Here is a 13,703-nt window from a genome sequence, read left to right as displayed (position 1 = left end):
ACCCACAGTTCCAGTGGGTGCTGGGACAGGGCTGGAAAGACTTCTCAGCACACATATTTACTCAGTTCTGCCTGGTGTGATGTATATTTGAAAAAGAAAAAACTCAGCCAGGCATGATGGCACATGCCTGTAATCCCAGTGGCTTGGGAGGCTGAGACAGAAGGATCACGAGTTCAAAGCCAGCCTCAGTAAAAGTGAGGCGCTAGGAACTCAGTGAGACCCAGTCTCTAAATAAAATACAAAATAGGACTGGCAATGTGGCTCAGTGGTTGAGTGTCCCTGAGTTCAATCCTCAGTACCCCCCCCAAAAAAAATAAAAATAAATATAAACAGAAACAAGCTGGGCTTGGTGGCACATACCTACAGCCCTGGCTACTTGGGAGGCTGAGGCAGAGGACTGCTTAAGCGTGGGCAACACGATGAGACTCAAAAATAAACAGGAACAAACAAACCTAAATATATATACCAAATTGATAATTATTTTATTACATCAAACTGCTTTAAACCCCATTATTCTAACTGTATTTTTAAATTTTTTTTTTTTTTTGGTTGTAGTTGGACACAATACCTTTATTTATTTATTTTTATTTATATGTGGTGCTAAGGATAGAACCCACACTGCACACACAGTAGGTAAGCACTCGACCTCTGAGCCACAACCACAACCCCTCTAACTGTGTATTCTTTTTTTTTTTTTTTTAAAGAGGGAGTGAGGGGGGGGGGGGAGAGAGAGAGAGAGAGAGAGAGAGAGAGAATATCCTTTTTTTTTAAATATTTATTTTTTTAGTTATTGGCAGACACAACATCTTTGTTTGTACGTGGTGCTGAGAATCAAACCCGGGCCGCACGCATGCCAGGCAAGCGCGCTACCACTTGAGCCACATCCCTAGCCCTAACTGTGTATTCTTAAGATGCATTTATTCTAAGGACCAAAAGAATTGCTAAGAAATCCAAAAGCTTCATTCAAAAGGTGATTATAAAAACAAGGTATTAAAATGTTGAAACCACTTTACAGACACCATAGGATAAAGAAAATGATGTTAATGTAATTAGAAATCAAGACGGTCAGGATAATAAAAGAAATATATATACAAAATAAAGGACGAAGAGATGCTAACTAAATGAACTCAAGTGAGAAATAATCAGGATGGCTCTTCCCGTAAATTACTCTTTCCAGCCTGCCAACAGGAACCTGAAGACGCTGACCCTGGAACAGGATCCTGAAAGGGACCAGGGACATTTCACATTCGAGGCAGGAACAGTTCAAAGTACTCCAGGTAAGAACTCTTTCCTTAGCAGAAGTCAAGCTTCTGTGTTAAAATCTGAGCTTGTTTGGTTCTTTAGTACTGGGGATGGAACCCTGGGCCTTGTGCATGCTGGGCAAGGGCTCCACCACTGAGTCACACCCCAGCCAGATCAGGAGCACTTCTGAGGACCTCTAGACAGGGCAAAACTGGTTCTTCACAAGGACTTTGCCAAATTACTTAGCAGTAGCTAACAGGAAGAGCTAAAAAGCAGAAAATAGGACGAAGAAGCCTAGCCTAAGAGAGCAGTGTGTTGGCACAGAAGCCAGCTGTAAGACATGAGGTACCTATGGTGAAGGCACCACCCTGATCATCGGGAGAGCTGGCAGAGGCCAGTCCAGGACAAAGTCAGAGAGATGCAGTACACCACTCCAGGAGACTGGGGTACAGCCTCAGGGAAATGGAGACAAGCACTTTAAGTGGAGAAAGGGCACATTTGCATTTTAGATACCTCCATTTAGAAGCTACCCAAGGTCATTGGATGAAGATACCAAGACACCAGGGCCCAGATCACACCAGGGGTCTCTTGAAGAGATCAGAGAGATGGCAAAGTCCATACCATAGGACCTGGAGATGGGTAGGATGGAGTTGGTACAGCTGTCCCCCAAATTCTGGCCTTCCTGACCAGGCAAGAAATAGCACAGGAGCAGGGACAGATCTGAGGGAAACACAGATCTGGTCGTGTTGAATTTAAGGAGTCTAGAGGCTACCCAAACAAGTCCAGAAGTGGGGAGCTAGAGCTATGCAAGTAGGGGAGAGTGGATAGCCACCTGCCTAAATTCTGCCCCCCCACACACACACACAGATGGTGGCAAGGGTTCCCGCAGCTGCATGAGCCCTACACTTTTCCTGCTCAAACCAAACTGAACAGGCTCTTTCTTTCTTCCACCTCTTTACACAACTACTAAAATATGTGGGCTATGTCACCCTTATTACCTATTGAATATTCAGCACCTCGTTCCTGAAACAAAACAGGCCTCAGTAAAACACTAGAATATGATTATATGCATAATCACTCACTCACATACACATAAACATTATGTCTATCACATCAAAATGCTATACATTGTCAGGCATGGTGGTATACACCTATAATTGCAACCACTGAGGAGGCTGAGGCAGGAGGATTACAAATTTAAGGCCAGCCTGGGCAATTCAGCAACATTTTTCTTGTCTCAAAATTAAAAAAAAAAAAAAGAGGGTGGGGGCTGAAGATGTAGCTCAGTAATAGAGTGTCTCTAGGTTCAATCCCCAGTACCACAAAATAAATAAATTATATCTTTAAAAAATACCATGCATTTACGTGCATGGCACACAGAAGGGCGTGCAACTCTGTGCCTCGGGGTCAGTGATGCTCAGGAGTCCAGATGTTCGCCCACAGCACGGCCAGTGCAGCTCAGCTCGCAGGGAGACAGCTCTCTCCTAAAGCGGCTTCCAATCCTGTGCCTCCACCCTCAGCCACATCCACACAAAACTCGTCCCTGCCCATTGTTCTCAACCTCCCATGAAGCACAAAGGAAGGAAGCCTTCAGGTTTCGGAAAGAAAGCAGACAAGGCCTTGCCCTGGAAACTGTCTGATCCTACCTCCCCCTGCAAGCTTACCTTCTGTCCAGGCCAAGAACAATGGCTCCATTCCCAGGACCTGAATCAGGTAAGTTCCTCCTTGCCTGCAGCCTATGCCCATACCCTGCTCTTCCTGGTCCCAAGATCTCAACTTGAAAGCGAATCCCTCCGGCCAGGTGTGGGGGTGCACGCCTGCAATCTCAGCTATTCAGGAGGCTAGGACAGGAGGATCAAAAGTTGAACAAGCCAGTGAGACCTTCTCTCAAAACAAAAAATAAGAGGGCTGGGGGAAGCCGGGTACAGTGGCACACACCCATAATTCCAGTGACTGAGGCAGGAGAATGGCAAGTTCCAGGCCAGCCTGGGCAACTTTGTTAAGTCTATTTCAAAACAAAATGAAAAGAGCTGTGGGTGCAGCTTAGTGGCAAGCAACCCCTCAGAACGGCCTGTCACCCACACAGCCAACATCATCCATCCTCTAGCCATCTCCTCCTGTCAGGCTGTCCCAAGTTTGCACACGTCTTGAGACAGGTGTGGGCTGTGAGAGCCCGCTGAGGGCAGGGTCCTCTCTGCCACCACCACTTCTCTGGCAGCCTGTAACAGTCACACGCACACAGGGCTAGACAAAGAATGGACAACTCTGTCTCTCTGCTGACCAGCAGAGGTGCAGGGCCACCACGTAAATGATGGCAAGCTGAGTATGTGCAAAAAACAAGGATGTAAATGGCCAGTAGTATTTCAAAAGGTGTACTTAATTGTTTCATAAACCCAACACCGTGGCAAGAAGCATGACATTCTCAGAGGGGTTTTGCCAACTACGTCTTGAAAGCCAGTAGTCAAGCACATTGCAGGGCACCCTCTGACCCACGGTGGTCATCACTATCCACCTTCAGGGAAGAGTCAATAATAGAGTAAGCTACCTTTACCTGATTCTCCCCACATTATTCACTAATCTAGTGTGGCAAGTGACAACAGCACTTGAGGATTAAACTATGAAAAAGTGCTGCAGCCAACTCTGAATTGCAGGCATGCTTGTGAAGCGCTTCTGGCTCTTCACACCAGAACTGCTCCCCACATTTGGGGCAGATGAGTCTTCACTGTGGGAGCACCACTGCGGAGTGCTGGGGAGCACCCTTGCCCCAGCTGGGCAGCCCAACACCTCCAAGCACTACCAGCACCTTCCCTGGCCTCCCACTGCGCTTTGCCAGAGAGTCCTCACTCCTGCCCGCTTGTGCAGTGCTTGTTGGGGTCCCCCCAGAGTGCTAGTCTAGTTTGGGACAGCACCTCTCAGCAGGCTCTGCCTGCATGCCTTTCCAGCCTGCCCAGCACACTCCACACTGCCATCAGCACACCCCCACTACCACTAGGACGGTGGACACAACTGACGTAGTAGACTCCTCTTTATTTTTATTCCTTACAGTTGTGAATTGTGGACTCCTGTCTCGAGGATGAGCAGACGCTGTGAGAGACCCAGATGGGCCCCATCTACAACAGAGCCTGAACAGATCGTCTTTCCTTGTTTTTATATATTGGAATCTCCAAGCGAGAGTTCTTTAAAAAAAAAAAAAAAAAAAAAATCTCATTTGTTACTTTCAAAAAGACCATAAAGCCACTGCACTAGACTTTAAAATAAGATCTACATTTGAAAATACAGCTGAGGGCTGGGGCTATGGCTCAGTGGTAGAGCGCTTGCCTAGCATGGGTTCGATCCTCAACACCGCCTTTAAAAAAAAAAAAAAAAAAGGCACTATGTCCACCTACAACTACAAAAAATAAAAACAATACAGCTGAAACTTCAAATTGAAATTGGAGCAAAACCTAAAAGGAGTAATTTTTTAAGAAAACTCCACAAGTGACTGACTCACAGGAGAGCACAAGGCAACCTGTCTAGGTCCCTAGCTCTCCCTCTGCACACTGGCAAGTTGCTGTTGCATCCCTCTCCTGGGCGGGCGGGGCAGGGGAACAGGTCGGGACATCCCACACAGGGGACAACCAAGGAGCGGGGGAGCCAAGGACCTGCGCTGGGCCCCCTGGTGACAGTCCTTCGATGGGGTAAGTGAGGATTATGATTAGAAACTGAACAATGAGTGCCAAGCACGGGTTGGCACTGCTCCCATATGGCATGGCGATGATTGACAGATTTATTGGGACCTTCACAGACGGCTGCAGGTGGAGAGCGCGCTGGGTAGCCAGCTGGTGGTGTGTCAACCCACCAAGGAGTAGAAAAGCTGAATGCACTTGCTAAGTCTGCTGGACAGGCAGCCACAAACCAGAGGGGCGAAGGTAAGCTTCAATCCAAAGCGTACGTTCCCTAGGCAGCCTACTGTGTCTACACCAAAGGGAAGCCTACTATGGCTGAGCCCACACTCAGGGCATGGGGCAGCACAACAATAAGCTGGGAAGAAAACAGCAGACAGCCTTAGGAAGCACTGGCTAAGAGAGCGCGGGATGACCTCAAGGAGCTGGACGACAAAAACTGGAGCACAGGCTGACAGCCAAAGCTAGAGGACTCCAGGGGAAGACAGACGGAGAAAACGGGCCCCATCCTATGGGAACCTGGCAGGGAAGCAGGCTTCCAGGTGTCTCATGAGGCCAGGGAGATGAGAACTGGGCTTCAGCACCCCCAGCAGGAGGCCCACGGGGCAATGCCCCAGGGTCTCAGAGATCTGGAGGTAATGGGGTGCAGACAGCTGAGGCTGCGGCTCACAGAACCTGAATCCCAGCCTCACAAGGCTCAGTCCCAGCCTGAACTGGGGTCTTCTGTCCCTACTCCAGGGCTTCAGGTGACAGGAGGAAGGCAGCATACAAAAGGTATGTATCAACAAATAGGACTGGGGAAAAAACTAGACACAGGCCCAGCGGTGCACTGAATATCAGAGTTATCAGGTACAAACTATGAATGTTCAAAATTATATGGACAAAAGGAAATGTTTCACTAGAGAACTAAAAGACAAGCACCAAAATTCTAGAACTGAATTTAAAAACTCAATCTAGGGCTAAATTGGACAGACTGGACCCAGCTGAAGAGAGGATCGGCTAGCAGGAAGAAAGGTCACCAAAAATGTGTCTAAACAGAAGTATGAGAAAAGGCTAGACATATGGGAAGGAGCGCAGGAAGCACCCTGGACAGGGTAAAAGCCCGGGGAACACAGAGAAAAACACCCTCAGACCAGCAGAGCCAAAACACGAGTAGGAAGTGTCCACAGTCCATGGTCAAAACGTTTCCAGGAAGAAAATGCTAAAAGCCAGGGAGGGAGGCTCTACCTAACTGGGACAACCCTAGGAGCACGCTCAAGCCCACAAGGACAGCAAGGAGCCAGGATGGGAGCCAGAGCGGGGACACCCAGAGAGGAACTCAAACAACAACGAGGAAAATGCATAAAAAAGAACCCACTCAGGCAACAACAGATGGGACTGAGAAACATGAAGGTCCTCCTTCGGGGGAAGAGGCAGTCCCCGCAGACGTCACCTGCCAACTGTGAGGAGCAAGGAACCACCTGACAGTGCCAAAACACATCTAAAGCTCAGCTGCGGGACACTAAGGTGTGGGAGACTGACTGCAGTGCCTAAGGAGGGAGGAGGGAAGGCGAAGGTGAGCTTCAATCCAGAGCATACCGTTACCTAGGCAAGAGTGCACGGCACCCCACCCAACAGGGAAGACCAGCTGTAAAACACCTGGAGCTTCTACAGGAAGGCGAGGACCAAGACAGGAAACCAGGGGCACGACGGTGTCGATGCCTGGGGCTGTGGGGCTCACCACTTATATTTAAGTGAAGCAGACTCTAATTAAAAGACAAAGATCATCAGAATGACCACGACACCACCCACCCACAGTTCACAGGGGCACACCTTACTTACAAGATCACAGGCAAACACCCAGAGAAGAAAGCTGATGTGGCAAACGCTGGACAGTGCCAGGGACAGGGAACTCCTCATGATGACCATGCTGCCTCTACCAAGGGGATCAAAGTTCTGAGTTTGTACCCAGAACAATCTTAAGACACATAGTAACGAAGAGCTAAGAGGAGAAATAGTCAGCTCCACCATCACAGTAATACATCTCTCGGTAACTAACAGAATGAATACACAAGAAAGTCGGTGTGACCATGCTGCCTGTGCGCAGCCACACACGCACTAAACAGCTGCTCCACCTGAAGCTGCACGACAGACACACAGTACACGCCAGGTTTAAAGAGGTAGCACAAAATGCCTGTGCTTAATGTTGACAACGTGGAAATGACAGGATTTGAGAGCTAAATAAAATATATTATTAAACTTAATCTCACCTATTTCTTTCTGCTCAGAGGCCCAAAGCCACTGAGATTACAGGCATACGCCACCATGCCCTGCTAAATGAGAAAGCTCCTGTCTTGGATTTCACATCCTTCATTATGTTGGGAAATAACATATTCATCCTTTTGGTAAAGGGCTTTTGTCACACAAAAGTATGTTTGTATTTCATTAAATGTATTTTGAGATATTTTGAGACGATAATAATAGTTTTTCCTAATTTGACTTTTTGCCATATATGATCACACCCAGGGATACAGTGAAAAGCCCTATAAGTTAAAATGACAAATGTCCTGCATATAGGTAGGACTAATGACCTCTACCTATAATATTGATTCTAAAATTTTTCTTTCTCATACGGCTATACCAGCTGGTTCTTCCAAAAATCTGTAGAGAAAAACACCAAGTTCACAGGAAGTCTTCCAAGAAATGTTCCACCTTTTTTTCATGAGACCAGCATAAGCTTGATACAAAACAAGGACTCTACAGGAAGCACAATCATCAGTCAGTCTCTTTCATGAGTATAGAGGCAATAATCTTATATAAGTTCTCACCAAATAAACCCAGCAAAAGAAGACTACAAGCTGGGCACAGTGGCGCGTGCCTGTAACCCCAGCTACCCAAGAGGCTGCAGGAGGACTGCAAATTCAAGGCCAGCCTGGGCAACTAAGCAAGACCCTGTCTCAAAATAAAAAATAAAAAGAGCTAAGGATGTAGCTCAATGGTAAGGCACCTCTGGGTACAATCTCTAGTATCAAAAAACAAATAATAAAAAGGTCTAAGGATGTAGCTTAGTGGTAGAGTGTCCCTAGGTTCAATCCTCAGTATTGCAAAGCAAAAACAAAAACAGAAACAGAAACAAGCTAGAGATCATGTTGGAATTGTTCTAGAATTGCAAATTTAAAACGTCAAACTGGGTTGGGAGTTCACTGGCAACACACTTGCCTGCCAAATAAAAGGCCCTGGGTTCAATCTCCAGCACTGCAAAAATTTTTAAAAAGTTGTATCATCAAATAACAGAAAAAGCACGATTGTTTGAAAAGATGCAGAAAAACAAATGTAAAAAATTCAATAACCACTCATAATTAAAAAAAAAAAAACTCTTAGCAAAATAAGAATAAAGAAGAATTTTTATATTTTGATAGAGAATATCTACAAAAACCCTACAATAATGATCACGCTTACAGGTGACATAGTAAAAGCTTTCCCTGATTATTGGGAAGAAGATAAGGACACTATGCTCACCACTTCAACACTGTACTAAATTTCTCAGCCAGTATAATAAAGAAAAAGAAAAATGGTTATAGCACATGGGGGGCAAAAATTGCTAAACAAAGAATCAGTTCTCTCTATAAAAATAATAAATAATTACATAGCTATTATGTGTCTGTGATTATTTTAAAAAGATATCATTTCTCCCCCACTGGTCTGCTGATTAAATGCAGTCCCAATTAAAATCCCAGCACTTTTTTTTTTTTTTGCAGTGAGATTGCCAAGAAGATTCTAAAATATATCTGAAAATGCAAAGAACCAAGATCAGCTAAGAAAATCCTGAAGAGTAAAGGTAGAGAACTTAAATGACCAACTCTCAAGACCAAGTAAATCTACAGTAGTTTACAGGATGGTACTTGTGCAGATACGACAAAAAAGGTCAATGCAGCAGAGTTCAGAAAGAGATCATATGTGCACAGTTACCTGATGAGGTAAAAGAGATGGCACTGTGATGCACTGGGGGAAAGATGTTCTTCTTCATAGATCAAAGCTGTGTCAACCAGATATCCAGAGGTGAAAAAAGATTTTGGCCCGTCTCCCACCACAAACAAAATCAACTTCAGACAGAAGATAAAACAGTGGAGCTTTTACAAGACAACACAGGATAGTATCTTCACAAACCTAGCCTAGCTGACTTCTTAAACGGCACAAAGAGCATTAAACATCACTAAAAAAAATGATCAACTAAAGCATGTTAAAATTTTAAATTCTGCTTTTCAGAAGACACTACTGAGAGTGAAAAAGCAAACATAAGAGAAAAAAACAGTCTGGTGTGTGTGTTGAGATACGTAAAGAATTCCTTCAAACAAAATACACAGCCCAGACAACACACGCACTGAACTCACTCCACTGCAGAGCTCCTGCCCCCTGCACACTCTGCTCACCAGGAAGCAGCAGATCCAGAGAGCGTGAGCTAGACACCCAGACACCCACAGGACAGCTTACCCACAGGAACACACAACACCCAGTGTGACCAACCTGTGGACAGCTGCCTGCTCACACTGCGAGTGGCAGCAAACAGTCACACTGCCACTTTTGGTAGTATATCCCAAGGCTGAGCAAAGCATACACCATCACTCTAAAGTACATTCCCTATACACACGCCACAGAAATTTACCACACCTGCACACAAAACAAGCACGTTCAGGGTGGCATTTATAAAAGCACAACCAAACATTCACAACAGTACAAAGAACAAATCATGGTATATTCATACTCTGACAACAAGTATGCTACAGGAAATGACCAAGTGCATTTCATAACGTTGAGTGAACAAATCAATAAATGAAAATATACATGTCATCCTACTTATAGAAAAACCAAGAACAGGTAAAAATAATCAACAATAAAAAGTCAAAATCATTCTGCCAGGTGGGGTGGTGAAGGCCTGTAATCTCAGCAGCTTGGGAGGGTGAGGCATGAGGATCCCAAGTTTGAGACCAATCTCAGCAATTTAGCAAGGCCCTCAGCAACTTAGCAAGACCCTGTCTCAAGATAAAAAATTAAAAGGGTTGGGGATGTGGCTCAGTGATAAAACATCCCTGGGTTCAATCCTCAGTACCAAACAAAAAAAGTCAAGATCCTTTTTAGAATTGGGGGAGGGTCACTGGAATAACGGGAGAGACTTGCAGGAAGCCTGGTGACATCCCACCTCCTAATCTGGCTACTGATCCACAGAGTTAACTTTGTGGAAAGTTCACTGAGATGTACACTCACATCTGTGAATGTTTCTGATGAATGCCACAGGTTTTTTGTTTGGTTGGTTTTTTGGTGCCAGGAATTGAACTCAGGGGAGCTTAACCACTGAACTACATCCCCAGCTGTTTTTTTTTTTTTTTCCACTTTGAGACAAGGTCTCGCTACATTGCCTAGGTTGGCTTTGAACTTGCAAACCTCCTGCCTCAGCTCCCACATTTCTGGGATTATAGCACAGGTGATGTTACACTCTGACTTCCCCATCTGACATGCAAAGAGACACATGCAGTCACTTGATGCATAGACCTAGGTGGTCACTCTATTAGCCACCCAAAGATGAGCCCAATTTCAGGAAATTTACTTCATGGTTCCTGTACTTCTGAAATGCTGGAATCAGGTGGTGACATCAACTGTTGGCATCATCAGATTATCTACCCAGCTCGGCATTTCCAGGTTGCTACAGTAAGCAACCATCTCACCAGCAGGTGTAGAAATGCCCACAGCCTGAGACTATAAAACTCCTGTCACTTCCCTGCCACGTCCTAGGCACCTATTTTTCCCCAAAAGTACCCTACCAATTACACAAGTATTAGACAAATGCTTTAGTGTGTGCACCTCAGATGACATTAAAACAAACACAAAGCTGCAGGTGGTGCCCACACCTGTGATCCCAGCTGCCGAGGAGACTGAGGCATGGGATCCCAAGTGTGAGCCCCCTCTAAGAATAAAAAGGCCCTGGGGATGTAGCCTAGTGGTAGGGTACTCACGCGTGGTGTGAGCTCCAGTACTCCCCACCAAAAACTACACTTACAAAAACAAAACAACCAGAAATTTGCAAATATGGGCAATAAAATCCTGGCCAATACTTTTAGGCCTGCAATAATAAAATCTGACCCAAATAAATTTTTAATTTATAAGATTTTAGTTAGAAAAATCTTAATGATTCTCTAACCCCACAAAAAGGGAACATATAGCACTCACATCAAATTGTCATTTCTAAAAAGGAAGTTCATTGGCTTATTAATCTTTCAGGAGACTTGACTACAGCCAAGAAACACATTAAGGCTAATAATCATTCATTTGCAGCGGGAGCACCAGCCTATGCCGGCTCGGGTCTACCGTATACACCATAAAGGCACCTATTATGAATGAGTAAAATGGCACCCAGGCAGCTCACAAACACCCAAGCAGCCTACTTAACTCCCATGGTGCCACGTGCCACACACCTTATATCTCTCCTCAACACTCTCTCCCTTCTCCTACCATTAAATTCTCATTTAACTCTGTAAGAGAAGGCTTTGAAACACCAGCCTGAATGTAACATTCTTAAAGCAACAACTTAGTTGTCGCAAGCTTTAAAATTCTCACCTGCAAAGGAAAAAAAAAAAAAAAAAATCCTAAGAAATCAACCTCTGATCTTCTACAAAAACAAAGGTAAGCCAGGCAATGCAAGTCCTGTGATCCCAGCGACTCAGGGGCTGAGGGCAGAGGAATGCCCCTGCAAAGCCAGGCTCAGGAAACTATAGAGCCCTGTCTCAAAATAAAAAATGAAAAGGGTCAGGGACACAGTTCAGTAGCAAAGCACCCCTGGGTTCTGGGTTCAATCCCCAGTGTCAATAAACAAAGCACAAATGTCTGACAAAGATGGACTGTGAAAACATCTCTGTGAACTCGGTTGTCCATCCAACTTCATTAGAAATTGGAAAAAAACCATGGAAATGCACACACAGTCCCTCAGGTAGAAGCCACAGAGAGCCACATTCAGGGAGAAAAGGCCCTGACGGACAGAAGACACCCAGAGCTTGGTTGCTTCATGCCTTTTTATAAAAACTTCCAACCATTTTTCCAAATCTAGGCGGCTCCCCAAGACAGGAATGAGAGCAATGAGGTATTTGCACATGACTTCGGAGAACACCAGTTTGCGCTCCCTAAGCAGTCTAATCCCTGGGGACTTTGTGTGTGCTTAGGAACACCAGGAACACCACTCCACAGGTCGCAGGAATACTCAGCTACCGCCTTCACCAAGTAGACACCACCAAGGGAGCCCAGCGCTGGGGCCTACCTGGGGCAGTGCGGTACTGAGCTGTCTCTGCAAGGAGTCTCGCTCGTGGCCAACCTCGTGCAGCTTCCCCTGGGTCAGCGCCAGGGTTTCCTGAGTCTCCCTCAGCGTGTCCAGGAGCCGGTCCCGCTCTTCCAGCATGGAGACCATGAGTTGCTCAAAGTGGGAATCCGCGTCTGGCTGCGAGGGGGAGCCGGACCCGTGGCTCCCGCCTCCTCCGGGTGGACCTTCTGCTTCACTGATGGTCGGCATCACCTCGCACATCATCTGGGGACCACAGACCCGAGCAGAGTCACGAAGTGCAGAACAAGGTCCCCACAAGTGCACCTACAGGATCCCTGCCGCGCGTCCCGAGTGGCAGCCGCGTTCCCAGCGCGGCCAAGCGGCGCGCACCTGGGCAGCGGCTCCCGCGGCAGCACCCAGCCCCGCGCCGACCTGGCAGGAGGGTCAGCGGGCCGCCCCGGGGTTCTGGGCACTGCCCGTCGCCCCAGGTGCCGGGAGACAACGCACCTCCGCCCTCCTGCTCTCGGCGTCCCGGGGAGCGAACCGGCCGCCCAGGCGGTTCCCAGGCGGAGCACGGCCCGGCACCGGCGCTCCCGGGACTCTCGGGCGGACTTCGGCGGCTCCAACGGGCCGGGACTGGCCGAGGGCCGGGAGAGGTGTTCTCCGACGGCCGCGGCGGCCTGACTTACGTAAGCTCCCGGCCACGGAACTGACCGAGTCCGCTCCGGGAGCCGTGGGTCCGCGGGCCGGGCCGGCGAGGCGGGCGCCCCGGGGAAGGTGAGCTGTGTGGGCGCCCGGGCCTCCGGGACGCGCACCTGGCGGGGCCTCCGCGTCCCCGCCGGCCGAAGGTGCGCGCGAGCGGCCACAGGTGCGCAGCCTCGCGTCCCGCCGTCCGCGCTGACACCGGCGCCCGCCCGCCCGCTGCCTCGGTCTCCCGCTCCTCACCTTGCTCGGCGGCGGGCGCGGCCGGGAGGCTCCGCGGCGGGCGCGGGCGGCGGCGCACTCCGGACGAGCTCGGGGGCCGACGAAGGCGGCCCGCGGCCGGCGTCCGCGCCCCCACGCGCGGCCGGGCCCGCCGCCCCAGTCACGAAGGCCGGCCCGCGGCCGGACACTGGCGAGCGCAGAGGAGCGGGCCCGGCGGCGCGTCGCCGGCGTCGACGTGCCCGACGTCGGGCGCGTCGGCGCGAGCGTCAGCGCCGCCCCGGGGGGTCTGGAGCACTGCGGCCCGAGTGCGCACGCGCTGCCGCCGCGGGAGAGGGCGGGCTGCGCCTCGCGTACGCTGATTGGCTGGGCTGGCCCGGAGCCCCGCCCTAAGGCCGCGCCCCGGCGGTGGCTGGCGGAGCCGCAGGTGCGAACTCCGGTGGTCGCTGGGATCCTCGCACCGCGGAACCCGGGCGCTCGGCCCTGTCCCAGGTCTGCCCCGGCGGCCGCGGGGTCACGAGGCACTTAGCCGGCGTCTGCGGGCGTCAGGCGCTGAAACAGACTTCGCAAACGTACGTCCAGCCGGCTCTCCCGAG

At 48.8% G+C, this 13,703-nt stretch overlaps 1 protein-coding gene across 6 annotated transcripts in view; it reads right to left on the bottom strand.

Annotated features, from left to right (window-relative positions):
- Window positions 1-13,179, bottom strand: part of Ppfia1 (PPFI scaffold protein A1) — an 89,045-nt gene extending 75,866 nt beyond the window's left edge. For all 6 annotated transcript variants that reach the window (XM_076847750.2, XM_076847751.2, XM_076847752.2 and 3 more), the window contains exons 1-2: window positions 13,132-13,179; window positions 12,187-12,450 (exon numbers count right to left, since the gene is read on the bottom strand). In XM_076847750.2, coding sequence (XP_076703865.1) covers window positions 12,187-12,450 — 264 coding nt within the window. In that variant the 5' untranslated portion in view covers window positions 13,132-13,179. The remainder of the gene's footprint in view (window positions 1-12,186; window positions 12,451-13,131) is intronic.
- Between the last annotated feature and the right edge of the window lie 524 nt (window positions 13,180-13,703).

The sequence above is a fragment of the Callospermophilus lateralis genome, chromosome 2 (genome assembly GCF_048772815.1).
Source record: "Callospermophilus lateralis isolate mCalLat2 chromosome 2, mCalLat2.hap1, whole genome shotgun sequence".
NCBI lineage: Eukaryota > Metazoa > Chordata > Mammalia > Rodentia > Sciuridae > Callospermophilus > Callospermophilus lateralis.
Note: the sequence above shows the minus strand (reverse complement) of the source record. Positions and strands in the feature narration are given on the sequence as shown.